Source organism: Lissotriton helveticus, chromosome 9, assembly GCF_964261635.1.
Source record: "Lissotriton helveticus chromosome 9, aLisHel1.1, whole genome shotgun sequence".
Taxonomy (NCBI): domain Eukaryota; kingdom Metazoa; phylum Chordata; class Amphibia; order Caudata; family Salamandridae; genus Lissotriton; species Lissotriton helveticus.
Genome location: NC_136070.1, coordinates 123,809,800 through 123,828,586, shown reverse-complemented (window position 1 = coordinate 123,828,586; position 18,787 = coordinate 123,809,800). Strand labels below are relative to the sequence as shown.

The following is an 18,787-nucleotide window of genomic DNA, read 5'->3' as shown; positions in this document are numbered from 1 at the left end:
AGTAGTGCCCATTTGGAAGATGAAATTTTTGTTGTAGATCTGTAAAGGTATAAGCCTCATTCGCACCCAGAAGGTCACCAACTGAGGTAATTCCTACAGAATGCCATTTCTTTGCGATAACATCACTCCCTAGTTCGGGAAGAAGGTTAGAATGCCATAGGGGAGAATACCTATTAAGCTTTGGGATGTGCATATACTTCGTAATCCTTAACCAGATTGTCCAGGCACTCGTGATAACTTTGAATTTATTTTTCTTGTAATAGCTTCTCTCTACTTGTCTCAGAAAAAGACCTTTAGCTTTTTCCCCTAGGGATAGCTCGTATATAGATGGAATAGGTGCATCCTCCATGGTCTCTGAGCTAGGATTCTCATAAAGAAGGGGGGCCATCTGTTGGAGAAATGAAGCCCAGAGATATAGCAGAATGTTTGGAACTGCTAGTCCACCTTTGTTCTGTGGTAGTGACAAAAGCTTCAAGGATCTTCTGGTTTTGCCCTGTTGCCACATAAATTTGGACATAAGAGAGTCTAGAATTTTGAGAACCTTTTCTTCAGGCATCAATGGAATAGCCCGAAAAAGATAAAGCACCCTTGGCAAGATATTCATTTTTAAAAAGTTTCCTCTACCAATTATTGACAGCTGTAAACTATTAACCCGATCTAGGTCTTTCTTTACAGTGTTTAGTAATGGCTCATAATTGAGTTGAGAGATTTGTGTAACATCGGGGCTTATGCTAACACCTAGGTATATAGCATTATTAGTTTTCCTGTGATCATTACAAATAATGTTATCCGTACATAGGATGATTGTTTTTTCTTTATTCAGAGAATATCCAGAGCAGCGTCCATAGGCTTGCGTTACTGCCTCTATTTCTGATATTGCCACAGAAGGATTAGGCGTTAGTACCGCAATATCATCGGCATAGGCCAATACTTTGGTTTCAAATTTGTTAACAACTATAGGTGTGATTAGTGGATTCTCTAAAAGTTTCAAAATTAAAGGGTTTATATACAGGGCAAATAATATTGGAGAGCATGGACAGCCTTGGCTTTTGCCTCTGGATACTCTAATTATACTTGATTCAGAGCCCATTATTTGTAATTTTGCTATTGGTTTAGAATACATAGCCATTATAGACTTGACAAATTTGGGGCCGAAATTATACTGCGTCAGGGCAGCCCATAAAAAATTCCAGGACACCCGGTCAAAGGCCTTCTCGGCATCCAGAAGGATCATTGACATCTGGCCTCCTGTTGCAGACATTACATCAAACAGGGAGATTGCTCTCCGAGTATGGTCGGTCGTACCTTTGCCGGGAATAAACCCGTGCTGCCATGAGGAGACCAGATGTTCGACGACCCGTCCGAGCCGGATGGCCATTATTTTAGCGTATAATTTGGAGTCAGAATTGATTAGGGAAATTGGGCGATATGATGATAATTGATCCTGAGGTTTGCCCTTTTTTGGAAAGATAATTATATTTGTTTCTCTCCATGAGGTGGGTGGGATACCACTCCATTGGATCCCTAAAAATAGATCATATAATAGTGGGCCCAGGGTGTGACTGAGAATTTTATATAGTTCCAGAGGTATTTTATCGGGGCCTACCGCCTTCCCAGAAGCCAGTGAAGACAAAGCAAGCTGGACTTCTAAGGGTAATTTCTTTCTCAAGCTCTTCTCTGGTATTATCCTCTAAAGTCTTGTTTACCTCTGGTTGCTCAAGGAGATTTTTCAAGAACAAGTCTGCGTCTGACCTGCTGGTTCTGTTATCATCCTGGTAGAGGGTCTGATAATATTGTTGAAATGCACCAATTATTTCTGGTGTTTGTGTGAATGTCTGCCCTTGTGATTGTATCTTTGTGATGGCATTATGGGACATTTGCTGGCGTGTATGTAGTGCGAGATGTTTGCCAACTTTCTCCCCGTTCTCGTACACTTCTTTCCGGTGTACTTTATATGTCTCAGCAGCTTTCTGAGTCAAACCAGAGTTAAGCTCTGTTTTTAACACTAGCAGGCGGTGCATAGCTAGTTTCCCATTTTCGCCTTGAGCTATTTGTGCCATGTGCTCTTCCTCGGCTCTGGTCAGGCTCTGGTCAGATCAGCCAATTGTTGTTGATATCCCATATTGTTTTGCTTCCGTATTCTAGCTTGATAGCTCATAGTTTCGCCTCTTAGAGCCGCTTTAAAGCTATCCCATACAACAACCCTAGAGGCACTATATCTGTTTATATCAAAAAACTCTTGGGCCCAGCTAGTAATGTGAGTAATATAATCTTTGTTGGCTAACAGCTTCCTATCAAATGTCCAGATTCTGCGTTCCCTCTTAATGGATTTAAGTTTAATAGTGAGAGTTAGAGCATTATGGTCCGAGATAATTTTAGATTCCTTTGAAATTGTAGCATTGTCAGCCAAATCACTAGAAGCAAATAGATAGTCAATCCTGACATATTTGCTATGGGGGAAGGAATAATAAGTGTAGCCAGGGTCCGGATAGTTTTTTAGGTCCCATACATCGCTTAACCCAAAGCTATCACAAAGTCTACTAAGAGCTTTAAAAACTCGTGGCTTACGGCCAATATAGTGAGGGTGTGTATGACTACTGAATCGAGGGCCTAACGATATGTTTAGATCGCCACATAATATAAGTGGGCCCTGTATAGGTGCTAGCTCGAGCTCAAGTGTCTCAAATATAGTCGGATCATCCTGATTAGATCCGTAAATAGAGCAGATAGTGATACCAATGCCCAGTTTGATAATTACCCATCTGCCAAGAGTGTCTACTATTTTATGGGTGGCCTGTCCCAGAAAAGTTTTAGCAAGCACTGCTACCCCCCTAATATTGGAGGTTTGTGTGGTACATGCTAATAAATTATATCCTCTGATTTTGAGGAGGTGTCTTTTCAGCCAGGGCAGGTGTGTCTCTTGGAGGCAGATGATATCTGCTGGGTTTCGGTAAATTATCTCTCCCAGCCGTTGGCGTTTATCACTATCTAAGAGTCCTGAAACATTCCAAGTTCGTATAGTTAACTTCCCCATGGTCCTATGTTTAGCGAGCCATAATCTGCCAATGCCCTCAACTCATATTGATAGTGTGTTTGATCTGACTTGGTTTCGATTGCCCTATTCCATGAGAGTAATATTGATAGAAAATAAAAAGTAAGACTTGGATTGACTCTGGTTCTATTTTTTAAATTTCTTTTAAATGCTCCCCCCTCCCCCACTTTTCCCCCCCCAGCCTCCCCTCCCCTCCCCCTATCCCCCCCTCTCCCTGCGAGACGTCCTGGGTCATAGGGCGCCCAGGTGTGGCCGTCGGCAGGGACTGATGAGTTGTGCTTCCAATGTAACGCAAGCCACACGGACATACCAGACAGTACACCGTGTGGCTTGTGTTACAGTTCATTAAACTAGTGATCTTCTTGGGCTCTTTCATCCCAGGTACTTGGTAACTGGTTACTTTTTTACTATTCCTGCAAGCTTTACATTTAAGGCAGGGATAGAAACCTGTCAATTTACCAAAGGGCGAGGATTTTTCTTCTTTTCTACAGTGGCTACGCACAATACTAGAACCCAATGACCTGGCTCTCCTAAAAGTTATTAATGGAGATTTAGGTAAATCATTTCCGATAATCGGATCAGATTTGAGTATGTGCCAATTCTTCACACACTTCTTTCTGATTTCATGGGCATCACTAGAATAGTTTGTAATCAGTCTCATACTATTCTTATCGGCCATTTGCTTTTTGGATACCACTGTGCTGGTTTTTGAAATTAGTTCTGATCTCAACTTCTTATCAACTTTCAGCTTTCCTTCATGTAATTTGTTTCGTTATTATATCCTCTCACTTGAAACCTCATTATACTTTCCCTGGCCGCTCTCTCATAGTCCTCCTGTCGTGTACAATTCCTTTTTATTCTAAGTAGCTCTCCATAGGGTATACTAGATATGGTTTTCCCTGGGTGGCAACTACTGGCAAGCAGCACAGAGTTCCCAGCTGTGGGTTTTCTGTGTAATGCAGTGCAGATCTTCACTTCAGCTGCGAACACCCTAAGGTCCAGAAAATTAACTGTCTCAGTGCTAATTTCACCAGTAAATCTGAGATTAAGATTGTTCTTATTTAGTACATCGACATATGCATTGGCACATTCTTTCGTCCCTCGATAGACGATAAACAACTCGTCTATGTACCTGTTCCAGGATATCACTCGCTCTGTCCAAACGGCATTCTCTACCGTCCAGGCCACCTGCTCCTCCCACCAGCCAACGAAAAGATTTGTGTAGCTGGGGGCGATGCAGGTGCCCATCGCGGTGCCACACAACTGTTTGTAAAATTGATCCTGGAACAAGAATATATTGTTACTTAAGCAAAAAGTTATAAACTCAAGTAACATTTCATTATGTGCCGTAAGGTTGATGGGCCTTTTCTCCAGGTACCATTTTATTGCTTCTACCCCTTGGAGATGATCAATACTTGTATAAAGGCTCGAGATGTTGAGTGTCATCATTACCAAGTCATTAGTCCAGTTTAGTTCATCAATTTTGAGAGAAAGTTTAACATTTTCACAAAATCGTATAGAAAGTAGTCCACAAACCTTGACATGTGCTCCGTCAGGCTTCCCACAGACGAAACAATCGGATGTCCGGGTGGACTTGTAGGATGCTTATGCAGCTTAGGCAAATGGTAGAAAGTCGGTACCGTCGGATGCTTACATTCCAGGAAGGCAAACTCCTCCTTGCTGAGCATCCCTTTGTGATACCATTTATTGAGTAGGGAGCGATAAGCGTGAACACTGTCATCAAATGTCTTTCTGGTCACCCTTATATAGTTCTTTTGATATATAAATATATATACACACACACACACACACACATATACATACACACATACAACCACTGGAGTGCAGTTGCGCCATTTGGTGGACCAGGAAGCGAAGTACGAGGTACAAGGCGCCTTGCACCACCGCACGGATATTTTTGGCGCTAGCAACGACGTTGTCGACAGCCATACAGTGTGTTAGAAAACAGGCCATCTGACCGATCCCTGTGTTATGTGCCATTGCTTCCAGCGGTGGGACGAGGGGTTTGACTGAGGTAACCAGTGCGACATTGACTTTACACAATTGGGAGATGAAGGAAAACCCTATTGTTTGTTGGCGCACCTCGATAAATGCCTATGTATGGAACAATATGAAATGCCAGATTTTACGTAGTGTGCTTTCATACAGGGAAAAGTTCTGAATAACGAACTGATGGGGCGAAGCCATTGGCCCCAAGTCAACCAATCCCCTTCCTCCTATCAGACAAGGCAACCAATGACGATCTAGGATGCAAAATAAAAGCACGGATATGCCAGTGCCGTTTTTTAATACAAAACAAGCAGGAAGAAGGCCCATCACCGAAACGCGTCCTCGCAGATTAAAATAAAGTTACCTGAGTGGACCCCATGAGTGCAGCGTTTTCTTTGAAACAGGAGCGTGCATATATATACACACACACACACATACACACACACACACGAAAAAAACAAAGGCTAAAGTGACGTTCTAGTTTAGGTGAAAATGTCAGTTTAAATATAATGTTTTAAACTTCAAAAAGCAAGGAAATTCAACAGCTATAGCTATTTCAAGTAACTATATCTGAGTTGTTGTCAATGATGTCAGTTCATTTGTCATCAGTAATGCTATCAATGATGTCACAGAACATGTGAGGTCATAAGCGGTGCTTGGTGAGGGTGCGAGTTATAGTTACTTGAAATAATTGGAACTTTGTACTGGAACTACTGAATTTCAGTGTATTTTCTTCTGTTTTAAGCTTAAAATGTTAAGCTAAAACTGACATTCTCACAATTTAAGAACTTCCCAGTGTCAGGCTATTTGGCCTATTACTTTGAGTTAGATTTGCTTTAGTACTGTCAACCAATATAAACTCTGCGGTAGAGTGGGAACTCCTCTCTGAACTTCCTCAATATATATAGTGTCAGGCTATATGTGATTGTTAACAGCACAAATAAATGGATCCGTAGACCACCATTTTAACATAAAGGAATCTCCTTCCATCTTTGTCATCATCTTTTTTCAGAAAAGATTTACTCCTGTGATCAGGAAAGGCAAAGAGCCTTGGACGAGACAAAGGAGACACCGAGGGAAGGTACCGTCATCCCAGAATGTGGTCAAGGAGGTCTCTACAAACCTGTGCAATGTCACCAATCCACGGGGTATTGTTGGTGTGTCCATGTAGACACAGGACGCCCTGTGCCTGGAACCTCAACTCGGTAAGAATTATTTTGTTGCTCTTGTATGATAACTCAAACTTTCTTCTTCTGTTATGCCTTTTTCACAGAAGTTTCCCTCAACGTCACATGCCGTCACTACAAAAGAGTCAAAGTCAAAAGTCGAAATTTCTTTATTCGGTTATTTCTAGCACCATAAAAGAGTACATCAGTTAAAACACAATAAAAAACATAACTCATCACTGTGTATAGTTAAAACAAGAAAAGAAACAATTCATGATGATTTTACAAAAGAGAAGTCAATGGGTAAAGTGCTCACGTGCCAAAGTGCATACGGGTCAAATTAGTAAAAGCTTAATAAAATCCATGTTACGTGAGCAACTTACTAGAGAAAAACATGAAAAGGGGTGTTCCCTAAATATCAGAAAAGGATCTAATCGCACATTCAGATAGCCCACACAACCACAAAAAAAGAATTTATTTATTCAGAGAAAACTTTTTTATTTTTGGTTTTTTATATATACACTGTTTTCATAGAAAATTAATCTCATTAAGGCAGTAGAGTAATATCTGTAAGGCTTTTTTTGGATCATATACAAAAATACAATATAAAAACTAGGACTCGCAGAAGTAATTCAAAAAGAGGGCTCAAGATCCATTCACTCATACACTCAAACACACCTTTTGTACAGTCAGATTCATACACAAACATTCACATACGTATCATCACACACAAAAGCGCCGACGCGCGTTTCGGACAAGTGCCATTAAAGGCTTCCTTCATCAGGGCGCACTTGGAATGGAAACAAAGCAGACGCAATGAAGGACGTCTGACAAAAGGTGCTGGAAGGCGGTCCTAGTAGCATCAAGGGCTGGAGGTTGGTATTCTAGGGGCCCTCAAAGGCGGAACCACTGGGCAAATTCACAGAATTAATAGGTAATTGGCTACCAGAAAATATAAAGAGAGTCCAGTGGGTGCATGTGTTCAATAGCCAGTCGAAATCCCGAGCATCACACTTTAAGGGGCCTGTAGAGAGTCCAAACACGTTTCATGGAGGGAGCTTGGCTACCAATACGGGTCAGAAGGGCAGAAAAGACCATCCATGTCTCTTTATGAGGGTTCCAAACAGAGCCTGATAAAGCCTCTCCAAATGGGTGAAAAATATTATCAGAAGGACCAGGAATCGATATTTGGGTGACCTTAGTGGTGAGGTCGAGTCAATTCCATAATAGACGCGAGGGCAGCGTCGATGTGCACAAGCTTTAGGCAGAGTTATAAAATGCAAAGGCAGAGAGCCTGAAAACGACCCGTAGGTCCGAACTAGATGGGGACCACGATGGAGGCAGCGGCAGAACAAGTCCTTCCCCCTGCGACGGAAAGATGCACAAAAGGGTCAAAGTCAAAAGTCGAAATTTCTTTATTCGGTTATTTCTAGCACCATAAAAGAGTACATCAGTTAAAACACAATAAAAAACATAACTCATCACTGTGTATAGTTAAAACAAGAAAATAAACAATTCATGATGATTTTACAAAAGAGAAGTCAATGGGTAAAGTGCTCACGTGGCAAAGTGCATACGGGTCAAATTAGTAAAAGCTTAATAAAATCCATGTTACGTGAGCAACTTACAACATATATCACTCCTGTTCAACTTATCAAAAAGTGACCATAAATTAATAGACATCACTTAAGCTCATTACCACACAATTAATAACCTAGAATAGAAAAATGCATTATACATAAAAGTGTTGTTCACTTCAAAAGAACACAACCCGCGAAGACAGCCTATATTCAAATCGAGTCTGTAGTCGTGCTCAGAAGGACAAACGTTACAAACAGCAGTCCTTCTATACCTGGCCTGGGATCAAGTAGTCCAGGACACCATTCCACAAGCCAGGAGGTCTTAGCATGCCATTTTGCTGCTTCCCACAAATATGGCACAAAATTAGCCCATTTAGAACTGATTACAAGCTCAGGACTAAGTTATAATTCCAGTGAAAACAGGAGTTTTGCACAGCCTTCAGAATTACAAGTGTATGCTAATTATCACACCTCCCAGTTTTCCCTTTATAGGGCCCAACTATGGGTACCTCAGAGTGGTAAAGGGAAATTATCACACAAGAGAAAATCTGAGATCCATGAATTCGAAATTTATCGGGTGCAATCAATTTCATCCATCATGAACTTTGAACAGAAAATGGGACATAACTTGCAGATTTTGTTGCTTAGTTAACTAAAATCCGTCTTCCCCACTATTTATGTCACATTACGGTAGGTTTGACCTGCAGATATGTAATAGGAGATGTGAAATTTATTGAACGTGCTGTTTACGCTGAGGAACAGGCTCCCTCAGGAGCTGAGTCAAATGGAGGATCTCCTCCCTTTCAGAAAGAGATTAAAAAATTGGCTCTTTCCTAGTTCGTACCTGGTCCCTTTTGCGTCACCCGGAACACTGGTCTGATTATACAGTGTTGACTCAGCGCCAGGATGCCTGTTAGGTGATAGAGCACTCTATAAGTATTATAAATAAATAAATAAACATTGCACCACCTATAATTGCGATCTCTGAATAATCAAGTGTTTTCACAGGGATTGTTGTTTTCTGGAGTATTCTTAATCAAACCTATAGATTTCAGCAGATCACACAAAACATTTGGAATTTGGAGTGGTAAATACAGATTCTGTATTTTATGCTTTATTTTCACTTCTAAAAACCACACCCGATAAAAACTACAACCTGGAATGATGGTATTTTCTAGTTAAGGTAAATACTCCACCCCATTCCACACAACTTATAATCAGAGTCCCAGTCTGGTCTACTCTATGTTTTCCATCCCCCCTCCCCCCATCAAAATTTGAAGCTGGTGGAGCAAGAAGCAGGACTGGATTTAGTAAAGCGTAAAGATGCATCAGACAGCAGTACCCGCTGAGGTTTCTGCCAGCATGGAGGTTTCCCTCCCCCCAAAAATCCCTCCTAAACGTGGCCAGCAGGACTACCGACTGCAAGTAGTCCTGCCTACCACCAGCAAGAGGGGCTGCTACTTGCATAATGAATACTTCAATTAAAATACTTCTTGCTTACTATCATCATCAGTTGTTCAGAAAGTGAAGGTTATCCTATGCACTTTTGGTATGCACTTTCTTTGGATGCTTATCATAGGAGCTCATTAACTTTGGGGACCTAATGCAGTCAGGTTTGTGGTATATGTACAATATAGGGTATTGAACTCACTAAAGTGTTGTCAAATTGGTACAGAAAATGACTGCACACTTGTTCTCACTTGTCCCTTTTGATATATAACAATTTCTATTAATGCCCCAATAGTCTCTCTTTACTTTTCAATGCTCAAACAGTATACACATTTAGCCTCTCCTTTCTTTACTCTGGACTTTGTGCTACTGAAACTATCCATACCTCTAGTAGTAAAAGATGGTTCTTGTGTATGTTTTGATATAAACTAAGACCTTTACCACTAGTAAGACACGCTAAAATTATGTCATGGCTTACAGCATTAATTTCTCACAGTCCAATTACAATTTTTTTTTCTCCTACAATTGTTTAGATTTGCAGCCAGTTTTACCATAGGTGGATTTATCACTCGGTAAATCTGGATACAAATACGCATTCAAAAATATCATATGCAGAAAACCCATTTCCCTGCTATTAGAATATATACAGGGAAACCAGAAAGCAATGAGAAATACTAGCTGAAACATTTGCCTAATCGGCGAGGTGGTTACCACTGTAAAATACAAATTTAAATTTCAGAACAAATATCACTCGATTGTGTGCCATATGTAAGACTATTGTTCAATACATAAAGCCCTTTGGCTCCCTTTTCAGACAATCAATTTTTCAGCATTTCATCTGTATGCTGACGACACCCAGCTGTATTTAAAAACTTTGTCTCTGGAGGACATAGCCAATCTGGCAAAAACAATGAAGGTCATGAAATCCTTGATGACACTTCACAATCTTCCAATGAACTGCCAGCAAGCTGCATTCTTTCTACTTTCCATGACACAAAACAACACCCCAGTCTGAGCTTTGCTTGATACCTCCAGTTTACTAAACTGCATGATGCCTTAAGTTGGGCAAGGTCATTGAAGACCTGGATACATCATCATTTGTTTTTATGTCAGCTGATGGTGCGCTTGTTATCGGAGAGTTCCTTGGTACGCCATGGTGCTGGGAATTTTGGTTTGGGGGATTGAGTTTTCAGTACGTTTTTGAGAGCTATGTGGTTATTTCAGTGTTGTGTTGTAGATGTTGAGGAGTGTGTTGATATCTGATGCGGTGTGGGCGATTGGTAAAAGTTGAACCTTTGAGGGTACGGTGCCAAGAGTATTTGTGGATGATGGCTAGTCCGTCTCATACCTTTTGGGTACAGTCTATGCTTTGGATAGTGGAGGCTACAGGAATGAGGACTTATAGGATGTGGGTGAGAAAGATGGATCTTTGATAAATAATGTATCTAGGTTGTGATCATTGATGGTTTTGCCCTAAGTTGGCAGGCTATGCCCAGACGTGGGTCTCCTGCTCACTTTGCCACTGGATTCAAGATAGCCTGGCTGATGAGGGCTGTGAGCCTGAAACCGGTCCCAGGATGCTTGTTTCCGGTCCAGGGAAGACATGTCTTGGCAGTTCGGGCTGGACTGTTCCCATGAGGCACAGGGTCAGACTGATTTGCATATAGCCATGTTTGAACTGGGGTGGCGGAGTGAGCTAAAAAATGATGATGGATTAAACCCAGATCAGTTGACTGGGGGTGAGTGCTTGCGATGTTCAGCACTCTGTCCATCATCCCTTTGGTTTTGCTTTGTTCGCCCTAATTTGGCAGGGTATGCCCAGACGTGGGTCCCTTGCTCACTTTGCCACTGGAATTTCTTTATTATGCATGATTAATTAAAACCGTTGCATACATTAAAACTTATTTTAAAACATCTGATCATATATACTTGAAAATACTGTTATATGGTCCACATCTTTAATTTCAATTACTCATTAAAAAAAGGACAAAGTTGAGATGGAAGAGGGCGAATGTCACTGTTATTTGACTTCTCCAAAGTGCCATTTTTGGCCTTTTACCAGTGGGGCGCATGTTGTTGCAAAAAGGGTCATGGCCGGTGTAGGGAGAATCCTCAATGTCATTGCCTTGACTCTTGTTTTCTATCGTCAGCTTGCGACATTTCGTTAAGAGGAACCTCTACGGAGAGTTTGTAATTTAATTCACCGTGGAAAGCCTTTTTTACCACTTTTTACTATTTTAAGTGTAACGAAAATAGATAGAGATTTTTAGGACGTTGGCTCCGTTAGTGACTCTTCGTCCTGTTGTTCTATTTACTGGGTTTGTCCGTTTGGCAAAGCTTCTGTTGTTGAGTATTCCAAGGGCAACATACGTAAATTTTCCAGACGCTTAGCTGTTATGTCGAAAAACTTTGTTAGTCGACAATTTAGCTGCACTCTCTGTGGGTTGAAACTCAGCAGAGCCGCTTGTCTACGAGTCCTAACTCCATATTGGTTGAACACAGGTTTGCCACTGGACTCAAGATAGCCTGGCTGATGAGGGCTGTGACCCTGAAACCGTCCCAGGATGCTTGTTTCCGGTCCAGGGAAGACCTGGCTTGGCAGTTCGGCTGGACTGTTCCCATGAGGCACAGGGTCAGACTGATTTGCATTTAGCCATGTCTGAACTGGGGTGGCGGAGTAAGCTAAAGAATGATGATGGATTAAACCCAGATCAGTTGACTGGGGGTGAGTGCTTGCAATGTTCAACACTCGGTCCATCATCCCCCTTCGTTTTGCCATGGTTTTAGCTTTGTCAGGAATACATATGACCACAGAATGTGCATTGTTGATAATGAGTTTGATAGCATGTGCTCTTGGTGGAGAGTGTTTCATAGCGAGTGTAATGTGGATGAGGTTGTTGGGTTTAACTGTGCACGAATAGTGCCTCTATTTGCACGTTTTTTGTGTGATTGTCAGTTTGTGGGCTGGCGCAGTGTGTGTGAGGTTCATGTTGCTGATTGCTTTTCTGAGGAAGGAGCGAAAGATCTGTTTTAGGCACTTCCTGGAGCAAACAGGCCCAGCTGACCACCTTTCCAATAATCACTGACAAATGTGCCCTTTTATGCATACTTGAAATCAACATTAGTTATTTAAGTAGAGAAATCTACTGCACCATCTTATAAATGGATTGAAATCTGGTTCAGTTGGACAGATGGCATTGGCATCTGTTCCCTGACATTTATAAATGGAAATCCATCTTAGTTTTTCTGTTGGAAATCTAAACTACCCATTCGCTTCATGGGAATTTGTTGGCTACAAATGCAGGATTTTCCATTATTTCCCAACTCTTAATCAAGCCCTAAGTAATGTATGCATATTTCAATTCCTGGTATCAAGAACAATTCATGTCTGCAACAAATGGGAATCTTGAATCTTGAATCCAGCACATTACTCTGTAGCTACCTGGCCACTGCTATTCGCTAAGCTCAGTGTGTCATCATTTTAGGAGTAAATCTATTGGCATAGCTAAGCTTTCAACTCATCCAAGACGGATGTCCTGCACAAGCATATGTGATGATCGAAAGGAGCACCCTACATTCCAGGAGCTCACTGGAATTCTCTACTCTACTCTGGTCAGGCAATTTAGTCACTCCACTACACGAGAAATCCAAAATAAATGTGCTAGTGCCATATTGACAGGAGTGTTAAGACTACATCTAGGATCAATACCTCCTGGAGTCTTTCAATTACAGGTCTCTGAAACAAGAGTTTAAAAATTATCACATGTGGAGGATGTGATACACATCAAGACAGACAATGAGCAATGTCAGATGTTTTGATAACTACTTCACTCCCAATCAGACCTATGGCACAAATTAGGATGATTTATACATTCTAAAAATGTTTCACACAATCCAAGCACTTTCTGTCTAGTGTACGGTAAATGGGCAGGTTCTAGCTCCTTTTCTGCAGTAAGCCTATGGAGATTACATGAATTGTGGCATGGACACCTTACGTAGAATTAAACTGTTCATTGATACTGTAAAAAGGCTAAAGTATAGAAGAGCATGGAACTAATTTATCTCATAATTGCAACACTTGTATGGCGTTAAGTGCCTGAAAAGCCTATTAATAGGTGCACATTATCAAATGAAGGAAAGAAGCATATTTAGCCAGGACTAGTAGACACATGCAGTTATTTCTTAACTGTTTTTGAGCCCAAAGACTTGCAACTTCATCTGCAGTGGCAGGCCCTGTCTCTATTTGTTCTCTGCCGGCTAGGCACAATATGGACATATTGTGCCTGAGCCTAGGATGTAAGGTGGGTGTTATTGATAAAATGAAGATGTCTTTAGAAGTGACTCCAGTTCCAGTTCAAAAATCTTTATTTCGATCATTAAGACCATAAAAGTATGTATGCAATACAATCAAAATCCTGACCATATAAAATTAAAAAGCACATCCATCGATCATGTAAAAGTCAATGTGCATCATCTTTACGTGCCAAGGAAATTTAGCTGCACTGGCCTATAGGGAGGGCAAGTAGGCTCAGAAAAGTGCAAGTGCATTAATGACTAGAAGAGAAAAGCATAACCTGGGTCCAATAAGGAACAGATTGATTGCAGGGACCAAACAGTACACAGCAGAGAACATGAAATCTATAGATCCGGTAAAATCAATACAGATAAAAGTATACATACAAAAGATACACATATAGTGTCCAAGTTAAAAATAATCATTTTCATGAATAAAAGTCTAAAACAATAAAAAGATTAGAAATAGTTTTTCTCTCTTCTTTATTTAAGGAGTACAAACAGTCTATGCATTAACAACTGGTGAAGTTATTTTTTTTTACAAGAGCCCAGCGCCAGTGCCACATTGAATTTAAAAATCTGGAGACAGCAAAGACAATGGTCTTGGAGGTATCAAACTTCAGAATTCTAAGTGCCTTCTGGCAGGGCACAAACCCTACGTTCCCGCACAACTGTATAAGCCAACACTGTTTTGCAGATTTATAGCCTAGACAGAAAAATAAAACGTGCAGCTCTGACTCCTCCTGATGGTTACAGGCTGGACACCCATGTTGGGCAGTTCCAGACCATTTGCAAGGGAAGGCCCGCAGTGAAAGGGTACTAAATCGAAACTGGGGATATAGTTTTCTTGCTGGGAAAGGTTGAATATCATCCAGGAAGGGTTCTAATTTATACTCATCTTTTACAGTAAGGGATTCAGCTGTCAGATGGCCTGGATCCCGATTTCTATGAATGGCTGCCAATTTATATGTTCGATAAATTCTCACCAGTTCAGCACGTGAGACTGCAGAACACTTTTCTTCAGGGTTACTCCAGAGGTTTGGTTTGCCTATCCTACTGCACTCTTCCCTTAAGAGTGCAAACCAGGCAATTTTTTCTACCCCTGGGAGACCCAGTAACTATTTTGTTTCTTTCTGATATTCTGCCAGTTCCGGGGTCACCTACAATGTACACCAGACAGTTAGGGGTCTTAGGCGAATCTCATCTCCAAACGGACTTATACCTAAATCTAGCCGTAGGGGGGTTAACGGGGTGCTGGAAGGGAGACCCAAAATCTGTCTCAAGAAGCTGTTCTCAACTTTGCTTACGTAACTGCAAGAACAATGTCCCCAGAGTTCAGCCCCATACATTGTGGCACCCCTAGCATGTGCCTTGTACATTTCAATAATAGGCTCATTAGGTTTATAGGAGGAATCCCTCAATAATTTAGCAATCCCACCGGTAGTCTGTGCTAACTTGAGCTTGGCTTTGGCAATTTGTGGCCCCCACTCCATATTTTCTGTAAGGGTGACACCCAAATGGTCAAATACAGAAACCCTTTCCAGGACAGTGTCATCTAAATGGGGATTAGGACGTGTTTTCTTGGCTGGGTTGAAGACCATAAACTTGGTCTTCAAGTTATTTATCTCCAGCCCCCTATTATTGCAGAAGATGACAAAGCTGTCCAGTATCCTCTGTATTCCCATCGGTGACTTGGACATTAAGAAGGTGTCATCCGCAAACATCAATGCTGGAACCTTTGAGTTTGCTAACTTTGGGGCATCATTATCCTTAACCTCAGTGATTTGGGCAATCAGTGCATTGACAAAGAGACAGAACAGGGTTGGTGCAAGCACACAACCCTGCCTCACTCCTCTGGGAGTCATGGGGTTAGTTATCCACCTTTCCCACATCTTACTTGGGCGTAGTTGGCATCATGCAGCTTGATAAGCATGCTTTGGAGGTAGGAAGGGATCCCCATATCTCTTATTCCCCTCCCATAGTTTGTCTCTGGGCACCAGGTCAAAAGCCGTTTTCAAGTCCACAAAAATTAGGTAGAGGCTACCAGCCTCCATTGTCACTGTTTTCCAAAATATAAGTTGGAGTCTGTATATTTGTTCAATGGTGGATGTGTTCTTTCTGAATCCGGCTTGGTATGGGCTTAAAATGTCATTATCTTCCATCCACCCCTGAATGCGGTCTAGAAGTACCCGTGCAAACAGTTTTTGTGTGACATCGATCAAACTGATCGGTCTGTAGTTTGCAGGGAGTAGTGGAGAACACTTTTTAAAAACTGGGACAATTTCTGCCCCAGCCCAAGTGTCGGGGATCGGCATACCATTCATTATAGCATTAAATAGTACCCACAGATAGGGGCCCAATATTATTGGTTCTTCTCGAAAAAGATCCCCTGGGAGCCTATCTAATCCCTGTGCTTTGCCTGCGGGAAGGTTCTTAATTGCATTTGATACTTCAAGAAGGGTGATCCCAACAACAATTCCATCAGTGTACCTTGGTGAGGAAGTAGTTACCTCAGCAACCTGGTCGGTGTCTGCACACGAGACCCTTTGGGTGGCAGTGTGGCTGTCATTGTGGGGGCCAGATTCTAGCTTCATTGTGTATAGCGCCTGAAAATGGTCTGCCCAATTTTCTGCTGGTGTATTCGGCTCAATTGCTGGATTACCGTCCCTACTACCTGTTCTGACTATGGCCCAGAATTCTTTCATATCTCTATTCAGTAGGGCGGTTTTTTGTCCTCCCATTTATTCAATTCGCAGGACTGCTTTGCTTGGCAAATAGCCTCTTTGTATAGAGCCCGCTTATATTTTGTTAATACCTTGTTTTTGCTTTGATGGCTGCCACCAGGGCCCGTTTCACCTTTCGGCAGTTATCATTAAATCACAACTGAGTAGCCGATTTTCTTCTCGTAGGGCGCATTTTCGGGTAGAATATATCGCCCAGTTTGGATGCCAAGCTTTCATGGAGGTCGCTGACTTGATTGATAGGGGCTAAGTTGTCCCATTCAGCAGGAACAACGCTAAGTTCTTGCAGGACTGGGAGTACAACTGCATAGAGTGCCCTCAACTTCTCAGGTGATTGCTTTATTACCCCCCACTGTATTCCTCTTCTGTTATTGGTAAATGTTGGCCTGTTCTCGGAGGGGAGACTACTAGCCAGGGCAATACCCGAGTCTGGCACCTTCAGTACCAGTGCCAAGGCGTTATGGTTACTATTGTGCCGCAGTACAACGGCAAAATCAAGAACCCTAGGCCATGATCTAGTCTCCACTAGAATGTAGTCCAAGAGAGAAGCGTGGCCGATTCTATTAAATGTTAGTTTCCCTTGCATATCTGAGATTGTGCGGTCATTACACGCTCTTAGGGAGTGTGTTAGCAGAATGGCATTAATTTGGAGTGTCAAGGGGGACCAGGCCTTGATCGGCTAAATTTGCGGGTCAGGGATTTACCATTGGGAGTCCTCTTTGTTAGAGATTGGATCGAGAATGCCAGGGAGGTACTAGAATTGACAGTTAAAATCACCCCCAACAATCAAACTCTTGACGGGGGGAACGGTAGGAATAAAGGAGTTTAGTACATCAAGGGTTGGCGATTCCTTACTCAAACTTACAGGTCGGGAATAGACATTAATATCAATCAATCAATCACACATATTTGTAGAGCGCGCTACTCACCCGCTAGGGTCTCAAGGCGCTGGGAGGAGGGGGAGCCACTATTGCTTGAACAGCCAGGTCTTGAGTTGTTTCCTGAAGGAGAGATGGTCCTGGGTCAGCCGTAGGTGGGTGGGGAGGGAGTTCCATGTCTTGGCCGCCAAGTAGGAGAAGGATCTTCTTCCAGCGGTGGCTCAGCGAATTCGTGGGACGGTGGCGAGGGCGAGGCTGGCGGATCGGAGCTGGCGGGTGGGTGTGTAGAATGTGAGGCGGCTGTTGAGGTATTTGGGGCCCATGTCGTGGAGAGCCTTGTGGGTGAGGAGTCTGAACGTGATCCTCTCGCTGACGGGGAGCCAGTGCAGGTCTCTCAGATGGGAAGAGATGTGTCTGTGACGGGGGATGTCCAGGATGAGTCGTGCAGAAGCGTTCTGTATGCGCTGGAGTCTTTTCTGGAGTTTGGCTGTGGTTCCAGCGTAGAGGGTGTTCCCGTAGTCCAGCCGGCTGGTGACGAGGGCCTGGGTGACCGTCTTCCTGGTTTCGGTGGGGATCCACCGGAAGATCTTTCGGAGCATGCGCAGGGTGTTGAAACACGATGATGAGAAGGCGTTGACTTGCTTGGTCATCAGGAGGGAGGAGTCCAGGATGAAGCCCAGGTTGCGTGCATGGTCCGTGGGCTTGGGGGTGATGCCAAGTGCAGAGGGCCACCAGGAGTCGTCCCAGGCAGAGGGGGATGGACCCAGGATGAGGACTTCCATCTTGTCTGAGTTCAGTTTCAGACGGCTGCGCTTTATCCATTCCGTGACGTCTCTCATTCCTTCCTGGAGGCTGGCTCTGGCGGTGGCGGGGTCGTTGGTGAGGAAGAGGATCAGCTGGGTGTCGTCAGCATAGGAGATGATGTTTAGGTTGTGTTGGCGTGCGATGGCTGCGAGGGGGCTCATGTAGGCATTGAAGAGGGTGGGGCTGAACGAGGATCCTTGAGGAACGCCGCAGAGGACTTCGGTGGCCTCGGATCGGAAGGGGGGGAGGCAGACTCTCTGGGTTCTTCCGGAGAGGAACGAGATGATCCACTCCAGGGCCGTCCCTTGGATTCCGGTGTTGCTGAGGTGCTGTATTAGTGTGCGGTGGCATACGGTGTCGAAGGCTGCCGAGAGGTCCAGGAGGATGAGGGCAGCTGTTTCCCTGTTGTCGAGCAGGGACCTGATGTCGTCGGTAGCTGCGATGAGGGCGGTCACGGTGCTGTGGTTTGCTCGGAAACCGGACTGCGAGGGGTCGAGGGATCCGTTTGTCTCGAGGAAGGCGGAGAGTTGTTTGTTGACGGTCTTCTCGATGACTTTGGCAGGAAAAGGGAGGAGCGATATGGGGCGGAAGTTCTTGAGGTCCGTGGGGTCCGCGGTGGGATTCTTTAGGAGGGCGCAGAGCAAGCTTCAGCTTAGTTGGAAAGCTAAGCATTACACATTGAGGCCAGCAATGTTCCAGGACAGGATCTTCAACTTACTACCTGTATATAGCATTTCTCTGGGCGCATCAGGGCGGTGTGCGTCAGGGCTGGAAGTACCATCTGGTTGAATCCAGATGGAGTCATCAGATGTTA

General features: G+C 43.2%; 1 protein-coding gene across 6 annotated transcripts in view; it reads left to right on the top strand.

Moving 5' to 3' along the window:
• Positions 1-18,787, top strand: part of SMOC1 (SPARC related modular calcium binding 1) — a 651,789-nt gene that overhangs the window by 437,901 nt on the left and 195,101 nt on the right. For all 6 annotated transcript variants that reach the window (XM_078659597.1, XM_078659602.1, XM_078659600.1 and 3 more), the window contains one exon: positions 6,075-6,267. In XM_078659597.1, the coding sequence (XP_078515723.1) occupies positions 6,075-6,267 (193 nt within the window). The remainder of the gene's footprint in view (positions 1-6,074; positions 6,268-18,787) is intronic.